Source organism: Pan troglodytes, chromosome 2 (genome assembly GCF_028858775.2).
Source record: "Pan troglodytes isolate AG18354 chromosome 2, NHGRI_mPanTro3-v2.0_pri, whole genome shotgun sequence".
NCBI lineage: Eukaryota > Metazoa > Chordata > Mammalia > Primates > Hominidae > Pan > Pan troglodytes.
In genome coordinates, this window is record NC_086015.1 from 21,174,332 (window position 1) to 21,195,431 (window position 21,100).

The 21,100-nt window shown below is 39.8% G+C and overlaps 1 protein-coding gene across 50 annotated transcripts in view; it reads right to left on the minus strand.

Annotated features, from left to right (window-relative positions):
* The window catches only part of TBC1D5 (TBC1 domain family member 5), a 584,007-nt gene that overhangs the window by 26,992 nt on the left and 535,915 nt on the right, over positions 1-21,100 (minus strand). For all 50 annotated transcript variants that reach the window (XM_054680417.2, XM_001161410.8, XM_009444995.4 and 47 more), the window contains one exon: positions 1,031-1,130. In XM_054680417.2, the coding sequence (XP_054536392.1) occupies positions 1,031-1,130 (100 nt within the window). The remainder of the gene's footprint in view (positions 1-1,030; positions 1,131-21,100) is intronic.

Here is a 21,100-nt window from a genome sequence, read left to right on the forward strand (position 1 = left end):
TAAAGTGGTGCATGACAAAAACTTTTGTAAGCAGCATGGAGTTACTGAAGTGATTCATACATGAGTCAGCATAAGGTATCTCTAATACGAGATATAGCACCTTTACAAATGCAGAGCAGTGCCTGAAGACTTTCCAATGTGACATGCATGACCCACATGCAAAGTGAACTTCAAACTGGGACATTTCTTAGAATATAAGCACAGTCAGAAGTAAGAAAAGGTCATGCATTTCAGGCAGGTGGTTAAAAAACACATTTTTATAAAAAAACAAAGAATTGTCAAAATAATCATCACATTAGTGATTACTGAGAGGTTGGCACAGCAGTATAGCTGATTATTTGATCTTGAAAACTCAATATTTCATTTTGGTTTGAGGTAAGTAGACATTTACAAAGGGCAATATACTAGGAGTTGAGATTTGTAGTCAGATTGCTTTTAAAGAATTTTTTATTTTATTATTTTTGTTTAGAGAAAGAGTCTCACTCTGTCACCCAGGCTGGAATATAGTGGCACAATCACAACTTGCTGCAACCTCAAACCCCTGGGTTTAAGCAATATTTCCATCTCAGCCTCTTGGGCAGCTGGGACTACAGGCACGTGCCACCATGCCCAGCTAATTAAAAAAATTTTTTTTGTTGTTTTGTGTTGGTAGAGACAGGGTCTCAGTATGTTGCTCAGGCTGGTCTCAAATTCCTGGCCTCAAATCTTCCCACCTTGGCTTTCCACAGTGCTGGAATTACAGCTGTGAGCCACGGCATCCAGCTTATAATCGGATTGCTTGATTTTGAATTTCCACTCGATTTACTAATGATATAATCTTGGGGCATTTTCTTAATCCCTCTATGCCTTGGTTTCTTCATCTATATAATGTAGAGAGTGAGAGTAAGAGTACTTCTATTATACGGCGGTTGTAAGGATTAAATAAGGTAATTCATGTAAACAGCTTAGCACAAGGCCTAGAACAAAGTAATGCTAGTGGCTATTATTGTGATGACTCTAATCGTTCCCAGGGCCAAAGTAATTCACTTACCAAGATGAGTGTCCATCACCTTTGCACAGTATTTGCACATGGCATCCAGGTCATTCAACTGCCCTTGAAGGAAGGAAATTTGGGCTTCTAATTCTTCTTCCTAAAATAAAGGGATAAACATATGGAAATTTTTTAGAGATTGTCAAATAAAATCTCCAAAGTTTTCTAAATGATCTAGACTAGTTTAAAGAAGCATGATACCTTTTTAAACCTAGACAAATCTAAATAGCAAACAAAAACAAAATCACAACTGCCACCACCAACAAAATAAAAAAAGGGTAAAATGGAAAATTTTAAACGTCTGGATTTTTCTAATTGAATTCTAGCTTTAGGCCATGTGTAAAGTTACAGTTAGATTGCATATACAATCTTGCATTGCAAATATTTGCATATACAACCTTGTATTTAAAAAGTGCACAATATGTCTTCAATAAGCATTGAGCAACACAAATTAAGAGGGCAATTTGGATTTCAGTGAACTACACTTCCTAAGCAGCTGGTACAAAAACATTGCGTTTTTTTCACACATTTGAGAAACCAAAGATTTCCCTTTTTATAAGACAAATCTCTAAGCCTGGAACCTAGACTTTGTAAAAATGAAAAAAATAATTAAAAAAAAGACATAGCTCATCATTTTCTAGACAATGATAATCTCTTAAAATGTGAGATTTCCTAAAGCGCTTGGAAAAGTTTTGCCTCAGCAGCCCATAAATTGTTGCTCCTCTCTCTTGATATGACACTAGAATACTTCATTTATTTGTTTGTTTCTAGGAAAAAGTACTCTGGGTTGAATAATTATCTAAGTTAAATTATCTAAAAACAATCGAACTGTAACAAAAGGATGAAGCCTTTTTTCTTTTCTTTTTTTTTTTTTTAAGGAAAAGATAATATAAGCAAAAAGTTTCCCAAGGAAATTTGGAAGATTATGGGAGTTTTTTTTTTTTTAAGAGAAAAAGAATAATCCTCATCATTTAGCATACTCTAAACAAAGCTAGCTAGGATACCAAGAAAGGATACTGCCAGGGCTGGAGTAGGCTAGAAAACTGATTTTCCAGTCTTAGATCTACTTGTCCTTTTGCATAAGAATCCTCTGTATCACTAAAAAAGAAGGAAAAAAAAAAACCTACTAAGGTATCCTTTCTCTTTGAGAATGAGTATAATTTGACTTGTGCATAGAAATTAATAGTTGAAAAGGTTACTTGTAGATGTATCCCATTTTAACAATACGTACATGCAGCACTGCAAATTATTGTTTTTAACTGCTGCCTGAAGAACTAGCCCGTAGGAATAGGCATTGAAACACTTGACACAGAAAACAGAAGTAGTGCTGGGTGCAGTGGCTCATGCCTGTAATCCCAGCACTTTGAGAGGCAGAGGCAGGCAGATCACTTGAGGTCAGGAGTTCGAGACCAGCCTTGTCAACATGGTGAAACCCCATCTCTACTAAAAATACAACAAATTAGCTGGGAGTGGTGGTGAGTGCCTGTAATCCTAGCTACTCAGGAGGCTGAGGCAGGAGAATTGCTTGAATCCGGGAGGTGAAGGTTGAAGTGAGCCGAGATCATGCCACTGCACTCCAGCCTGGGCGACAGAGCAAAACTCTATCTCCAAAAAAAAAAAAAAAAAAAAAAAAAAAAAAAAAAAAAAAAAATTAAAAAAAGAAAAGAAAAGAAAATAGACATAAAAGTAGCAGCTCTAAAAACAAATTACTGTGAAATGTCGACTGTAGGATTTACAAGCACTAACCATGTTCTTTACATATCCTACAAGTGTAGCAGCCTCTCCTCCAATACTCAAATAAGAACAAATACTACAAGAAGCTTAGCCAAAGGATAATTAGAAGTAATTTTGGAGAGGTGGGGTTGTCTTCCTAACTCTGCAGCTGAGCATTAAGGTAGACAAGGATGGGGCATTTCAGGGCTTTTTTTCTACTCTTTTTCCCACTTGTTTCTGAACAGGCTTGAATTTCCCTCGTTATCACAGGAAACTGTAGGAATTAGAGAAAGAAGGCTACATCTGCTGTTTAATAATGATTGAGGTTAGTCTCCAAAGATGGCCACCATCAATTTCTTCCCTCCCTGACTCTGCATGTTGCTTCATTCATTACGAGGTAGTATGTATTCCCCCTGTCCTTGAATCTGGACGGGCCTATGACTTGCATTGATCCAGAGCATTTAGCCGAAATCAAACTTCTAATTTTGAGCTAGTTTAAGGGGACTGCCAGCTTCTGCTTTCATTAGAAGCAAGCTACCATGCTGTAAAGAAGTTTAGGCTACAATATTGAAAGAAAGGAGAGAACACATAGAGAAAAAGAGGGCACATGAGAAGCTCAAAAGTTCTAGACATGTGAATAAAGTTTTTCTGGACTTTTCAGCCCAAGCCAGCTGAAGCCAGCCCAGTAAGTGACCCAGTCAATACCATGTGGAGCAGAAGAAGAGCCTGAGCCCTGCCCAAATTCCTGATCCACAGACCTATGATGGGAGTACTAGATTTTGGAGTAGTTTGTTATGCAGCAATAGACAACAGAAATAGTGGCAGAATGAAAACAACACTAACTTAGCATATGGCATGAGGAAACATAAGATCTATTCCTGGTCCTGCCATTAATAAGTCACGGGACCTTAAGTAATTATCTATCCACTCTGGACCTAAATTCAGTACTCTCAGATGAATGCAAAAGTTAGAGGCTTTGCTTCCAAGGAATTTACAAACTAGTAACTGGAATAAGAAAGTTATATGGTCCCGGTCTACTCTACTGAACCATTAACTTTTTTTTTTTTTTTTTTTTGAGACGGAGTCTCACTCTGTCGCCCAGCCTGGAGTGCAGTGGCGTGATCTCGGCTCACTGCAAGCTCCGCCTCCCGGGTTCATGCCATTCTCCTGCCTCAGCCTTCCAAGTAGCTGGGACTACAGGCGCCCGCCACCATGCCTGGCTAATTTTTTTGCATTTTTAGTAGAGATGGGGTTTCACTGTGTTAGCCAGGATGGTCTCGATCTCCTGACCTCATGATCCATCTGCCTCAGCCTCCCAAAGTGCTGGGATTACAGGCGTGAGCCACTGCGCCAGGCCACCATTAACCTTTTTAGTTTGTGGCAGACACAAACCCCAATGAGCGGAGTCTAGAACTGTACCGAAGCCAGAGTTTGATAGTCTTGTAAAAAGAGAGGGCCAACCTATGGCCTGTGTTTCGCCTTACAAGTGGCTACCAACTGGGGTGCTGACAGCCCAGAGTGGACCAAGGGCACAAGGAATGCAGTGCTTCTTGGCTTAAAAACTTCTCCTCTATTTACTCCATGCATTAGTTTAAATTGAATTAGCCACCACTTATTTTAAAATACAAAAGCCGTTGGGAGCTTTGATACTCAGCAGTCATTCCTACCTGAATGGATTTATTTTCTTTTGCAAAGGAACTCAAACTGGGTAGGCAGAACTTAGAAGACACGCTTTAGAGGATGTAGGCACAGCCTGTTGGCAGTGAGGTGTTGAACAGCTGGTGGAAAGTATGAGCTTAAAGAGGGCCTCTTTCTCAAAACATTTTATTCCTCTAGCAGGAACATTACTGTAATAAAGACTGCGATGAGACTGGGGCCCTTTAACTTGTATAGTTAATGGGGAAGTCCTAAGAGTGTAGCAGTCCAGGGCACTTGCTGGGCAAATATGCAGGGATATAAAAACACAAATTTCCAAGTTTTCAATTTTTGCTTAGGGCTCTGGTGGCAGCCACTGAAGTGCATCTTGAATACCTAAAACCCAAGTAGATCTTTATACAAACAGAATCTGTTTGTCTCAATATAAACACATGGAAAAAGGCAACTTTGAATCAGATAAACCTTCTTTTTCAAAGGGATGGTTATACAAAAGCCAAATATGTGAGATAAAAGAGGACTACTCTGGCTGAAGCAGGCTGAGGTACCAAGAACCTCGTCCATAGTCTGAAATCCAGTGTATTATCCTTCTAGAGTTTGCTTAATCTTAAAATATTTCTAAACCCTTCAACTATCACTCAGACTTTATAAATAGAAATGGAATCACTTGGAGGCAAAAGGGTGGCTTGTCATTTATTCTTCACTATATTATATAATTACACATAAAAGAAAGAGCCAAGAATCAAGCTTCCAAAACTGTGGGAACTGACTTTACATTTTTATCTTTTCTCATCCTCCACACTCCTCCCAACTAACAATGCTTTAGACATTGACAGCTTTAGTTATTTGTTTTCATTAAATTGGTCCTCTGTAATAAAAATGCTTGGCTAATTGCCTTGAGGTTTTATGAAACCAACCAGCTAGTGTTAATTGTTACGTGTAACTAAGACACTGAAGATAAATGTTCATTATATTTACTTTTATGTGTATGTCCTGCCTTCCATTATAGGAGGGCATAGGGTGGGGAACAAAGGAATGCTGAAATAGACACAGCTGGGTTCACATCCTATTTTTCTCAGTTATTAGCTGTATAATCTTGGACAAGTTCCTTAATTCCTTGGTCTACTCAACCCCACCTGGCAGGATCGGGGGAGAACAAAATGAGAACATATGGAGAACACAGCATCTGGCACAGAGCAGACACTCAATAAAGGTAATTATTCTTTCTTTAAAAAATTTTTTTTATAATCAAGTTAAGACAGTGAAATGGATTTAAATACAAAGTTTTATGATTCACTGTTGGAAAACATTAGTTTCTGGCTTTAAAACCTTTATGTAGCTTAGCCCAGAAAGATTAATTAAAGCTTAAGAGCCCATCACCGTCTTAAGCATGGGATAGCAAACTAATGTACAAGGCAAGAAATTGATAGAGGAGGATAAAGTTGGGCCACCTGTAGACTACAATGTGCAACATCACCAATTGTAATTGGTGCCCTATAGCAAAGGACCAGAAGATGAGGGCCACTCTATAAGAAGAGAAAAATAACTAGCATCAAATCCCTTCATATTGATTGTAATACGCCAGACACTGGGCTTTGCTGTATTAACATGTTTACTCTTCACACAAACTTCTGAGGTATATTCTCTCGTTATCTCCGACATAAAATATGGCCTACTCCTCTGTAAGCCACAGTCTCTGGAAGTGTATGCTAAGGTTTAGATAGCTCTTTGAGAACCCAAGTCACTTGGCCTGCTACTCTCATTTCTTCCCTGTGTACACATCCCTTCCTATGCTCCATTACTATGGTCCTTCCCATGAATAATCCCATATTTCAGTTTCCTTTACCTGAGATTCACCAGCTGTAATGCTGAGCCCTAATGCCAAATTGCTTATTAAATTGTTTTCCTTCAAAAACATTCAGATATGATTGGCTGTATTGTTTTGTTGTTTGTTGAATGATTTTCTTTTTGACTAAATAATCTGAAGAAATCGTTTTTTGAATTTGCTTTTTAATAAGTGGTGTTTCTATCATTCTGCCCCAAATAGTTGATGCATCATTAGACTTCTATTGAAATGTTAGGTATCTCAGCTGTTTAAATTTAATATGTCAATTTTATTAATTAATTCAATGTAGTCCTGCTATTTCTTTGTTAAAAAGAGGATAAACTTTCATAGTTTATTATTCATTCATATATTAATTTTTTCAAAAATGATGTTCGTTTGCATTGTGTTAGGCCTTGTGAGAAATACAATAATGACTAAAACATGGCCACTGAAAAAGTTTAGAGGATGGTCAAACCTGTACAGAAAGCCAAGAGAGGTACAAGATAAGTTCTGTAGAAGAGACGCGAGAGAGGACTCCTTACAATTCTGGAAAGGGAAGATGATTTCAATTTGTGTATGTGGAAAGGAAAGGAGGTTTTCTAGTGTTTTTGAGGGGTCCTGAAGAAGGAGAGTCTTGCCTTAGACAAAATAATAAGGAAAGATGTTTTAGGAGGCAGGAAAGTATGGCACCTGGGCAACCAGGCAGTCACTGAGCTGAGCCAGAACATGGGGATAGTATGAGCTGAGGTTCAGCAGAAAGGCTTCCCTTCCTCTTCTGTTCATCCCTGTTGCATTTTCACTTCACATAATTATGTTTTCGGGGTTGGGGTTTGACATGCAGACTACTGTGGCCACTGCCCCCAACACACACCATGCTGACAGATTATTATACAGGCTGCAGTGGTGTTTCTGTCCATGGACTAATTCAAACTCCAGGGGAACAGTGAGGCAGGAATGGCACTGAGGTGGAGTTCTGCTTAGCTTCTAAGTGGGTGTCCTCAGATCACAAGAGAAGCAGACAAGGGAACCAACACTAACTGTAGGCAGCAGGAACAGGCTAAATATAGCAACCAGAAGACAGGAAAGACGCCCAGTCTTTCTTGAGCAGATGGGTGAACAAGAAGTGGGAAGTAAAGGAAACGGAAAGTCTCAAGGAGAAAAAGTGGAAAGGCCACGGATGTTCGGAGGAAGCTGTGGTGTACACAAGGGCAAAACACATACACGGTGTGAATGAAATCCAAGTCAGAAGCATATGGTATCAGCAGAGGAAGATACCACCAGAAAAAATAGAAGAAGAGCACAAAGAAGACTTTTTAAGAGTATTAAAATAAGTGGTATGAGGTGTGAAGCTGTACAGCCATACTGGTGAACAAGCTGGAATATAAATCACAAGCCTTAAAATCAGTATATACTAGGCTTGACACTTACCTTCTCTGTGATTCTGACCAGATAGCAAAGTTCTTTGAGCCTCAGTTTCCTGTTTACAAAATGGTGATAATAATAGTTTCTACCTCATGTGCTTGTTGGAGGACTGGATTTGAATTACATTAGGTTTTCCAGATTAAATACTTTGCACAGTGCTTAGTACATGGTAAACACTCAATAAATGTGAATTTTATTGTCTCTGAATTTTAATACAATCCTAGAAAGTTATTTCAAAGGATTATGAATGCATGCAAGAATAACTCCCAGGATATTCATCACACATTCAATGGCAACATGCACACATATGGGCATAGGCACCTCACAGAAATCCTAAATGTCTAATGATGGGTGATTTGGGTAACTTGTGGAACATTTATAAACAGTATGCTATGCAAACCTTATTTTTTATTTATTTTTTTTGAGACAGAGTCTTGCTCTGTCGCCCAGGCTGGAGTGCAGTGGTGTGATTTTGGCTCACTGCAACCTCTGCCTCCCAGGTTCAGGCGATTCTCCTGCCTCAGCCTCCCAAGTAGCTGGGATTACAGGCACCTGCTACCACACCCGGCTTTTTTTTTTTAAATATATTTTTAGTAGAGATGGGGTTTCACTATGTTGGTCAGGCTGGTCACAAACTCCTGCCCTCAAGTGATCCGCCTGCTTCAGCCTCTCAAAGTGCTGGGATTATAGGCATGAGTCATCGCACCCAACTTATGCAACCTTTAAAAATGTATTTATAGGAGAACATTTAAGAACGACATATCACATACTAATTGGGAAAACAGGTTACAAAGTAGTAGGTAAACAATGATTCTGATTTCAAAAAATATATATATATGCATAGAAAACAATAATGGATAGTCCCCAAATAGTTTATATTGGTTTCTTTCAAATGGTGGAATTATGGGTGATTTTTTCTCTCCTTTTTGCTAATTTTCGGTGGATTTTCTACAATGAAATTGGATCATATTTTTGTAATAAGAAAATCAAATAATGCAAATAACATAATAGAGAAGAAAAAAGTGAAAGGTGATTGCCACGGAGAAAAAAGACATGACTGATTCCAAATCAAACTCCAAGTAATATTCTATACTCTAAACAAATCTGTATTCTAAACGACACTAAATAGAGAAACTTCTATGAAATAAATTGTAAAAAAAAAAAAAAAGGTAAATAATTAGCATATTTTGTCCCAAGTGCAAACCTGGAGTAGTACAGCACTCTTATGGTAAAGGGCTTCCTTCTATATGATTAAAATGAGAACGTTAGTGGATGCTGCTCTTTATGGGTTGCCTAGAAATAACGTGATTCTTAAAGATATTTTAAAAATAAAGATGCTTACAAAATCCCCCAGTAAATAGCAGTTCCCATTTTTGGACAGGATGTAAACAAACAAGTTAAATGTAAATGGAAATGGCCTTTAGAAATTTTGAACTGAAATTCAAAGCTCAAGATGTCACATTTATGCTATCCAATTATATCATTTCAGAACTGGAAATGTCTTTAGAGATCATTTATTTCAACCCCTTCTTATTTACAAATAAAGCAACTTTTGTATGGCCAGGTAGCTGGGCAAGTAGCAGAAATCCCACTGGTAGGCTTCCTTGTTTTTCAGCCACTGAAGCACTGCGGTGTCCCACCGCTGACGTCCTCACTACCAGGGAACACTGGATTTGTCCCGAGAGGATGGGTTTTCATAACAATCACTGAGCCCTTTTCCTTCTACCCCACATCCTCCTGTACTAGCAGTGCTCCTTCCTGACCATTGAAGGCTACAGCAAAGTCACTAAAACCTAAACTCCACAGGATTTTGTATCACTTTTCACTCCTTTAGTTTCCCCCAGAAACTTGGATAAAACCTCTACATTAAAGAATACTGACTCCTTATAATTTATAAAGTTAAAAATTGCCTGTGATAAAATTGGGGTGGCCCGGTGAGGCATGAGTCAGGCTTTCTCTAGCCCAGCTCCTCGCTGATTGTGCTGCTTCAGCTGGCTCTAATAGATAGTGATCATTCAAACCCCTTCTCTTCAGGAGCCCAACAGGGGCTGCAGGGCAAGACCACAAGGTCAAGTATAGGGAGAAACCTTTATTTTTCCCTGCAAAAATTTTCTCTACCAAATTGCTACTTGACTTATAGCATATCCCTAGAATTGACAAATTACATATCAACTTCACATTCTCTTCATTGGTTTACATGCGAAGAGTTTCAAATCTCTTTTTGAAGTCAGGTGTTGGCAGGTTAAAATAATTAATTCAGATCACATGCTTGCCGTGGGTGCGACATATGGGGTATGGATTACAAATATTTTAAAAATAGTGCATGTAAGGTTCACAAAATTAAGGGAAAGAAATTTCCCTTTATATTCAGCTGTTGCTTATAAGTTTTATTGAGGGACTAAAAAAGATCTTCATTTCTTACCCCTTTTTATTCTTCGGGTCTACCTGATAAGGCAGAAATTCTTCATTGCCCAGTTATGACTAATAACTTCTTTTGTAGATAGCGCTAACCACAGACTCTATTTCCCTCAGTTTTCTAATTTGTAAAATAGGAAGCAATTCTAGCAGTGACCTTATAGCGTTGCTTGAGGATTAAAATAGCTAATACATGTAAAATGCTTAGAACAGAGGACACACTTACAGAAGGTGTTCTATAACTATTAGCACTTAGCCACCATTTACAAGGAGAACATGCTCACACTAGGATATATTTGAAGCTTGCTTTATATGTAGAAAATCTCATTCCTTATTTGGTATTCAATTAATGTTATTAATATCATTTTTTTCAATCTTTAATATGAATAAAAATCAGCTGGGGATCTTGTTAAAATGCAGAGTCTGATTTAGTAGGTCTGGGTTGGGGCCTAAGATTCTGCATTTCTAACAATTTCCCAGGGGATGGGATGCAGCTGGTCCATGGACCACAATTTGGATGGCAAGGATTTAAATAACTCATCTCACGCTAACCTTCTATTAATATTTACTTCTGAATATCTCTTCCCATCATTCTAGGAAGGCTGTGAAGTACTTTACTATCTATCTGATCTAAGGCAATTTTAACAGATGGCTGCATGGTTAGAAGCGTATTTGGTGACAGTCCAAAAGACCTCTTCTCCACATGGAGTAGGATGCAGCGGGGAGAGAAGCAGGGTGACAAGCTTCCAGGAGAGCTTTCCAATCTCCCTGAGTTAGTTTTGTACTGAGTAGCTCTATTATTCTATTTAGAGCTAATTCTTAGACCATTAGATATCAGTTTATTCTATTGTAAACACAAACATTTATACAATTTCTCATTAAAAACAAGTGAAATATGAATTAATTTTATTGGATTATGCATGCTCTCTTCTGTAACTTTTGACAAACAAAGGCTGTGTATTAAGTATCAGAGAATAAAAGATGCTTTTCAAACATAAAATGCAATGAAAAGGAAATGGCAAAAATACTTCCATAATTCATGGTATTTAAATTCATCCCTGATTTTCAGAAGATATCTTTCTGAATATATGATTTCTGAAAAAATCATAAGTAATATTTATTAAGAACTTTTAGCCTTTAGAAACATGCTTTTATACCTACTGCCATTTTAACATTGTGAGCCATTTTAATCTAATTTTGCTTTCCTAGAAGTTGCCTACAAAAAATAATAAAGTAAACAGAAAAGACAAGAACGGTGCCAGAAAACAGGATCATGTGCTACAAATATCTAAAGTAAAGTAAATAAGCTTACAATCTGGAATAAATATACTGGAAATTGAAATAAAACCTTTAATTAGGACCAACTTCACACAGGTGTAACCAGAGGAAGAATAAAACCTCACTTGCAGAGTTACAAACTTCATTATTTGCAAAAGTCCTATAACTGCAGTTTAAAATAATTATATGCATATGGTATGTCTTCTTAGCCCTGTTAAAATTCAAAAGGTATAAAAGGTGTCTCCTAGAAGTGCTTATGTATGGGAGTCTAATTAAATGGCATTTGTGGAGAAATGCTCCCATCTTTTGGGCTTTTATGCTGTCATTTCTGTGTTGTGTTTTTATAATTAGGCAACCTGACCAATCATTTGGAAACCCATGTAGTTCTCTCCTCCACCAGGACAATAAACACAGATGTTACTCTACTTAACAAGGGTTTTCCCCCTCACCACTTACACGTGATAAGACCAACTGATGAAACCAGCCAGCCAGCACCAGGGCCTCCAGCTGAGTTTCTCATAGCAATGCTGGCTGGGCAAAACCATCTGCGTGCTCTCCCTTGCTGTTCCTGGCACCAAGGGTAGGCATCTGCACAATGGCTGACCCAGATAGAAGGGCCTGAGCCAAGACTGTTTTTCTTATGACAAAGCTAATTGATCTGTGTGAAGATGAAATGTACACACTTGCACAACTTATTCTCTGGGCTAACTGACCTCTACAATGTCCCAATAGAGACAGACAAAAAACTGTACCCTGCAGCAAATCCAAGCTGAGGATCAAGTACAGTTTAAGAACTACTTTAAGTAACAACTGGTAAAAGCAAGTAAGTTTTGGAACAGCCTTGATATTTCTTTCTTTTCTTTTTCTTTTTTTTTAACATAAACATTACCACTTCTGAGACTTCTGGAAAGAAAAAAAGGTGAGAAGGAAATAATTCTCTAAATTGCCTGGTTTATTCATATGCCTATCATACTTTTGTTAGTTCATCCCTTAAGTTATACCCCATCTCTCACTAAATACCAACAATTCCTATTAGCTTTTTAAATAAGTGGTTGGTAAATGCTGCTGAGAAATGAAGCAACTTTTCAGGCTCTAGAGGACGCCAGAGCAAAGCCTAAGACATCTCAATACTTGCACAACACACAAAACCCTCAACAGCATTCATTTATTCCTAAACGTTTACTGAGTGCCAGACACAATATCTGGCACAGAAGATACAGTGACAAGCGCCTGCAAGAGCCTTATAAGTAAACACAAGTAGTTCTCTGACATTCAAAACGGGAAACATTTGCAGATTACGTAGGACACCCTCCATCTCAAGATGCTGCTGCTTTAGGTTTGGGGAGGGGCTCTGAAATCTGCAGCTTAACTAGGGCCCCAGCTACTTATTACAAGTGCTGAAAGCTCCTAGCAGAGAAGGCTCCATGGGACACAAGGTGCTTGGGCTGAGACTGGAAGGGACTCTATTTTGTGGCTACATCAATCACTCTGGTCAGAAGAGACAGTGAAGGGAAACAACACAGAAGTATGAGAAAGCATGCTTGGTTTAAGGGAAGTGAAACAGCTATGCATTCCTGAGGGGCTGGGGAAGAGTAAGAGGGAGGACTGATGATAAGGCTGAACAGGGTGAGACTGTAAAGGGCCCTACAGGGCATACCTTAAAATTGAGGGATTTATCCTAGGGAGAAGGGCTCCTGCAGAATTCTGATGAGGAGTCAAAGCATATGAGTCAGACATACACGATGCACACGTTGGTGTCGTGAAATACTTTGGGTATATGTTGACCATTAATAAAATGGATTAACTCTAAAATTTCTAATTAACATGGGTTTGTTACTTGAGAACAAGAAAATTATGTAGAGTGTAACCTTTCTATATTCTCATTCCTCCAACTCGCCAAATCCAGAAGCTGCATGTCATGAACTGTGTAGAGTCAGTTCTGTTATAATGCTTGTTTTGAAAATGTGAACTTGTTTCAATGAGATCAATGTATTAGGGAACAACTGAGCATAACCCGAAGTTCACATTTGCTTACACACAACATCATCCTCAAGACATAATGGGTGAATGCAGAAAACTCCACATAGATGAACGCAGCTACACGTAGGAATGCAGGAATACACAAAATGCTTACATGCATGCAACACAGATATCTGCCAGCTACCTCCATTCCGTGTGTGTTATGGGCTACTTCCATAACCAAATCCATCAGATTCCATCCAGATAACTCTCCTCCACCACTTCACAGTGACTCACAAGCTGCAACCCTTCCAATGTCCACTTCCCCAACTGAGCTTCAGGTATTTTTCAAGGTAAAGTATCATATTTATTGCACTATTTATTTCTTAATCACTTAACGTGTAAAACCACTCTACCACTTTTATTAGGTTCCTACTTTGTTTCATGTGGCACTGATGACCTTTTTTTTTAGTGTTGTACCCCGATCCAATTTTCCCCACAAGCCCTGGGGTTTTTATCTTATTATTTTTATTATTATTTTAGAGACAAAGTCTCGCTGTTACCCAGGCTGGAGTATAGTGGTGTGATCATGGCTCATCGCAGCCCTGAACTCCTAGGTTTAAGCGATCTTTTCACTTCAACCTCCCAAATAGCTAGAATTACAGGTGTGTGCCACCAAGCCCAGCTAATTTTTTTTGGTAGAAATGGGGTCTTGCTATGTTGTCCCAGCTGGTCTTGAACTCCTGGCCTCAAGCAATCCTCCCACCTCAGCCTCTCAAAGCACTGGGATTACAGGCATGAGTTACTGTGCCTAGACTCCCTGTGGTTTTTAATGCATGTCTTTGCATAGCATAGTGATTTGGGGGAACATTTGTCACCTCAGAACTGACAATTCCGCTGGATGGGGTGCAGTAGCTCATGACTGTAATTCCAGCATTTTGGGTGGTTGAGGCAGGCAGGTCACTTGAGCTCAGGAGTTCAAGACCAGCCTGGGCAACATGGTGAAACCCCATGTCTACAAAAAATACAAAAATTAGCTGGACATGGTGGCTCGCGCCTGTAGTCCCAGCTACTTGGGAGGCAGAAGGGGTTGGATTGCTTGAGCCCAGGAGGTGGAGGTTGCAGGGAGCCGAGATTGTGCCACTGCACTCCAGCCTAGGTGACAGCATGAGACCCTGTCTCAAGAAAAAAAGAACAGTTCTGAAGACGACTGTTCAATGAAGATAAATACATTCATGACAATCAAATTTATATTTTTTTCCAGAAAGGTAATTGCAGAAAAGTTTTAGTCTAGACATCATGGTATCACTCAGTGTTTATGAAACAGAAGTGTTACCTGTACTATTGTTCTTTATAGGGGCTAGGGCTGGTGTTCCCTGTGTCTCCTTCCCAAGAGGGCCCTGCAGCCATGAGCCCCCTCCAACCCAATCTACAGTTGTGGGCAGTGGCTGGGCCTGATGGATTTAAGGGTAATCTAGGAATTTTGGCCAATAAGACATAAAGGAAGTCTTGGTGAGTAGCTGTTGAAAACGTCTTTAAGATAGGGTTGCCATATTTAGAAATAAAAACATAGAACATAGGATTAAATTTGAATTTCATATAAACATCAAATAAAGTTTTAAGTATAAATATGTCCCATGTAATATAAGATACTTATACTAAAAAATTTACTCATTATTTATCTGAAATTCAAATGTAACTGGGCATTTTGTGTTTTATCTGGCAAACCTACCTTTAAAAAATGCCCTAGAAGACATGGTCATTCTCCTCTCGATGTTGGTGAATGGATATGGTGTCTAGAACTATTACAACTGTCTTGCTTTCAACCTGGGGAAGAGTTCGTTCTGGGAAGGGCAGGGCAGGTCAGGGCAGAGAGATGGCAAGAAACTGCATCCTTGAAGACACAGGTGAGCTTCTAAATTAGTGGTTCTAAACCTTGACTACATATTTGAATACTCCAGAAAGTTTTTAATAATTACCAATGCCCATGCTCCACTGGAAAGATTCTGACTCAGTTCTTCTGTGACCAATATTGATTAAAACATTCTCCCAGGCGATTCTAACGTATGGTCGGGAATGGGAAGTCCTTGGAACTTGAGCTAAATAACTTTCCTTGTTACTGGAATCAGTGTGAATTGCATTTTCCGCTACATGTAGCTGAAAGCATCCTAAATAAAGACAGTCTCTAGAGTGAAACGCAAGGTTCCGCATTTAAACGTTTTATAGTTAGTCCATCTTGGAAATTTAAATCACAATTTCTGGCAAAAAAAATTAGGACTGCTCATTTATTTGAGAAAAAGCTCATGTCTCAGCCCAACCTTCAAATCTAAATCCGAAATCAAGGGTGTCAAAAAAGAAGTCTGGTCATAACAGAGGACTGAGGATGTATGACTGATTATAGACATTAAGAAAACAATCAATACCTCATTTATCCTGTGCAATAAACAGATATTCATGTTTTCATCACTGTCCAGCTAAAATGATATTATAGTTTGACAGTTGTCTAGAGATGAATTTAAGATTTCCATAAATGTTACCATCATCACATATTGGTATCATGCTGATTTCATTCTTATTTTCAAAAACATTATTCTTGATATTTTATGGAATATTTTCACATCATGATAAATGAATAACAGTTGCATGTAGAGTGTACAAATATGCTTCAAACCCAAATGGTTGCTTAGAATCCAACTGAGAACATCCCAAAGTTAAGCAATTTGGCAGCACTTCTCACTGTTTTAAGTTGATTGGGACATTGTATTGAGGCCTCCTTCAAATTTTGGACCATGTGGTAGTATATATATATACTGAAGGGACCTATGGAAGGACTCAGGTAAAATGTTGCAAACTGTCCCACCTTTGGGATAGCCACCAGGAATAAAAAGGTGATGATGATCAAGGGGCCAGAGTGATTACCTGGAGGTAATCCTTGATGTTGATCTGAAAGGCCCTTTTTGTAGCATGGACAAGGTATGGTTGAATTTGGTTTATTTAATGAGATCAGGCCATCTTTCAGAGTTCCTCACAGAGGCAAAAATAAGAAAGATATCAAATGTTAAAGCAGAACAGTAAGAACATTAAAGGTGAGAAAAGTAGAGAAATGTGACCATGAAAGCCAGAAGTCTGAGTCTAGTCTTGGGTCTATGAACAACTGATGAGCTAGAGAGGGGAAAGGAGGGAGCTTCCCTTTTCACAATTGTTTTTCAAGTAGAAATAACTTTCTTATTCTTTTCTCTCTTTTCAAATATAGCCTATAAGTTTTTAGGATTTAACATAAAGCCAATTTGTTCTTGGCTTATTATAAACACCATATTTTGCTGTTAAAGTTCCTGTCTACTGACCAAAGTAACTTTGGAAAGCAACATATTGACTGGAAATGATAAGGCCATAGATAGAACTGTACATAAACACTGTACTATAGTTCAGGGGTCCCCAAACCCCGGGCTACAGACCAGTAGCTGTTCGCGGCCTGTTAGGAACCATGCTGCACAGTAGGAGGGGAGCAGCAGGCAAGCAAGCATTATCACCTGAGTTCCACCTCCTGTCAGATCAGCAGCAGCATTAGATTCTCATAGGAGTGTGAAGCCTATTGTGAACTGCACATGCAAGGGATCTAGGTTGTGTGCTCCTTATGAGAATCTAATGTCTGATGATCTGAGGTGGAACAGGGAACCTGTTTGATCCTGAAACCACGCCCCTGCAACCGCATCTGTGGAAAAACTGTTTTCCATGAAACGGTCCCTGGTGACAAAGAGGTTGGGGACTGCTGCTATAGTTGGTAACAATTCTAAGGGAAATTGTCATCTTAAATAAAAAGGAAGTTTGGAAATTTGATTATATTACCTTCTGGTGATCCATACATTCAATGCTTTTTAAATCCTTTGGCTACACTGTAACATCACGGCTGAATAGGGTTTTAGTTGTTTTTTCAGATGTTTTAAAAAATTTCTCCTGAGCAACAAGTAGTACAAACATTCCATACCAAGGTCAATCTTATTCAAGCCAAGTACAATAGTTTAGTCAAATGCAACTTAAAGTCAATCTGATAAATTTGTAATGATAAACATGCGTATTAAGAGGATTAATAATTAGGCATGAATGGGGAACTCTGTGTAAATGACTTTGGTGTGCTTGGTATTAATATTCTTATGGTCAAAAGAATTATTTGTTTTTTTCTCTTCTTACTAGTTCTTCATGTTACTGCTAACATGTTTTCCTGGTAAAATCCAAATTTTTTTTTATCATCACTGCCACAAATTAGAAAGGTCCTGATTTTTTCCAACAGTTGCAGTTCCCTCTTCATTAACTTAGGGCCTTCAATAACTTAAAGCATGCCTTTAATTTAATTTACTCCCCAACTTCACCCTCTTTCAGTGCAGAATTTGGAGAGTGAAAAAAAACACGGCCCCTTCTCTAGGCAAATATGAACCCCAGACCAGGGTGTGCTGCTTAGTGAACACAGCGTGAGCTCGGTTTTAAGACCCTGGGTTGTCTCTTTCTCCCATGCTTCAGGGATGAGATTCCTGGTGCTTACTGCCAGCAATACTTCCAGGTGTATTAATTTCTGACACATGGACAACTTGGGGCAGAAAGCTGGGAAGGTAAATAGCAGAGATCAGGAAAAGAGAGGAAGCTTGGGTAAAGGTGCCTGATACGGTTTGGATTTGTGTCCCTGCCCAAATCTCATTTGGATTTTCATCCCTGCCCAAATCTCATCTTGAACTGTAATCCCCAGTGTTACAGCAGAGGCAGGATGGGAGGTGATTGGATCATTTGGATCACAGGGGTGGATTTCGCCCTTGCTGTTATTGTGACGAGTTCTCATGAAATTTGGTTTTTAAAAGTGTGTAGCACCTCCCCCTCACTTCCTCCTTCTCTGGCTGTGTAAGATGTGAATCCTTCCTCTTCACCTTCTGCCATGATTGAAGTTTCCTGAGGCCTCCCCAGCCATGCTTCCTGTACAGCATCTGGAACTTTGAGCCAATTAAATCTTTTCTTTATACATTACCCAGTCTCAGGTAGTTATTTATAGTAATATGAGAATGGACTAATACAGAAAATTGGTACTAGGAGTGTGGCAGCATTGCTACAAAGATACTTGAAAATGCAGAAGTGACTTTGGAACTTGGTAACAGGCAGAGGTTGGAACAGTTTGGAGAGCTCAGAAGAAGACAGGAAGATGAGGGAAAGTTTGGAACTTCCTGGAAACTTGTTAAACTGTTGTGACCAAAATGCTGATAGTGATATGGGCAATGAAGTCCAGGCTGAGATAGTCTCAGATAAAGATGAGAAACTTATTGGGAATTAGAGTAAAGGTCACTTTTGTTATGCATTAGTAAAGAGACTGGTGGCATTGTGCCCCTGCTCTAGGGATCTGTGAAACTTTGAAATTGAGAATGACAATTTAGGGTATCTGGTGGAAGAAATTTCTAAGAAGCAAAGTGTTCAAAAGCAGCCTGGCTGCTCCTAACAGCATATGGTCATAGGCATGAGCAAAGAGATGATCTGAAACTGGAACTTACACAACAGGGAAGCAGAGCATAAAAGTTTGGAAAATTTGCAGCCTGTCCCTGTGGTAGAAAAGAAAAATCCATGTTCCTGGGAGGGATTCAAGCTGGCTGCAGAAATTTGCAAAGTGAAGAGGGGTGAATGTTAATAGCCGAGACAATGTGAAAAATGTCTCAAAGGCATCTCAGAGACCTTTGTGGCAGCTGCTTCCATCACAGGCCTAGAGGCCTAGGAGGGAAGAATGGTTTTGTGGGCTGGGCCCAGGGCCCTGCTACCCTGCACAAACCTGGGACACTGCTCCTTGTATCCCAGTTGCTTCTGTTCCATCCATGGCTAAAAGGGCCTAAGATATCGCAGGCTGTTGCTCCAGAGGGTGCAAGCCATAAACCTTGGCAGCTTTCACGTAGTGTTAAGCCTGTGGGTGTTGAGAGGACAAGAGTTGAGGCTTGGGAACCTCCACCTAGATTCCAGAGGATGTATGGAAACGGCTGGATGGTGGAAGTTGGCTATAGGGCTGAGCCCTCATGGAGAACCTCTACTAGGGCAGTGCAGAGGGGAAATGTGGGATTGGAGCCTCCACACAGAGTCTCTGCTGGGGCACTGCCTAGCGGAGTTGTGACAAGAGGGCCACTGTCCTCCAGACCCCAGAATGGTAGATCTATTGACAGCTTGTACTGTGTGCCTGGAAATGCCACAGTCACTAAATGCCAGCTTGTGAAAGCAGCTGAGGGGGCTGTACCCTGCAGAGCCCCAAGCAGGGAGATCCCCAAGGCCTTGGAAGCCCACCCCTTGCATGAGTGTTGTCTGGATGTGAGACATGGAGTCAAAGGAGATCATTTTGGAGCTTTAAGATTTAATGACTGCCCTGCTGGGTTTCAGACTTACATGGGGCCTGTAGCCCCTTTGTTTTGGCTGATTTCTCCCTTTCAGAATGGGCATATTTGCCCAGTGTCAGTACCCCACTGTATCTTGGAAGTAACTAGTTTTTGATTTTACAGGCTCATAGGTGGAAGGGACTTGCCTTGTTTCAGATGAGACTCTGGACTGTGGACTTTCGAGTTAATGATGAAATGAGTTAAGACAGGACTGTCGAGAAGGGAGGATTATCTTTTGCAATATGAGAAGGACATGAGATTTGGGAGGAGCCAGGTACAGGATAATATGGTTTGGATTTGTGTCTCCACCCAAATCTCATCTTGAATTGTAATCCTCTGAGTTGGAGGAGGGCCTGGTGGGAGGTGACTGGATCATGAGGTGGATTTCCCCCTTGCTATTCTCGTTATAGTGAGTTCTCACAAGATTTGGTTGTTTAAAAGTGTGTACCACCTCCCCCTTCAATCTCTCTTTCTCCTTCTCCAGCCTCTTCTTTGCCTTCTGCCAAGATTGTAAATTTCCTGAGGCCTCCCCAGCCATGCTTCCTGTACAGCCTGAAGAACTGTGAGTCAATTAAGCCTCTTTTCTTTATAAATTACCCAGTCTCAGGTAGTTCCTGATAGCAATACGAGAATGGACTAATACAGTGCCCTAGCCTTCAACTGACTGTCTGGGTATAGAAGCTCTAGCTATGAGGAACAACCAAAAGGGAGTTCCTTAGCCCTAAGTTTTCAGGGGCAAAGTGAAGACCACCTGCCTGATACAGATCCCCCCTTTATCAACAGGCCTAGAATTTCTATGACAGAACTAAAGCCATTCTTTCTGCAATGAAAGCCCAGTGGATTAAAAATATAACTTCCTGGAAAAGTTTACACAGGTGTTCAAAGGATAAATGATGAGATGCCAGGGACAAGAGGTTTAAGAGCAGGAAGACACTGTGTAGGAGAGGGTGGTGATGCCACTGAGGGGGAAAGAAGAGGACAACCATGCAGACTCTGCAATCTGGTCTCTGGCCTTGGCTGACCTCCAATTGCCCAGACAAGTCAAAGCCCTCATTTCCTTCCCTGTCATGCACATCTGCACTTTAGGGTACAAATAACTGTCCCCAAGGCAATGTGGCACTGAAAGAATATACAAATGTCAAGTTTCAAGAAAGGTCACTAGAAAGAAGCAAACGCTATCAATGACACATTTAATTTAGCATGATTCAAACCCACAAAATATTTCTGGCCTGGGATTGTAAATATTTCTAATTGCTTCACTTGAGCTTTCCCCAAACCATTGTCTATGCCTCCCGGGCAGTATTCAGCATGGGTACAATCTGGCATCTTTGCATTTTATATAGAGGATGAAGATAAAGATAAGTGATGGAGGAAGAAGACCCAGCATGAGGTGAATGAGTGTTTCACTCAACCCAAAGG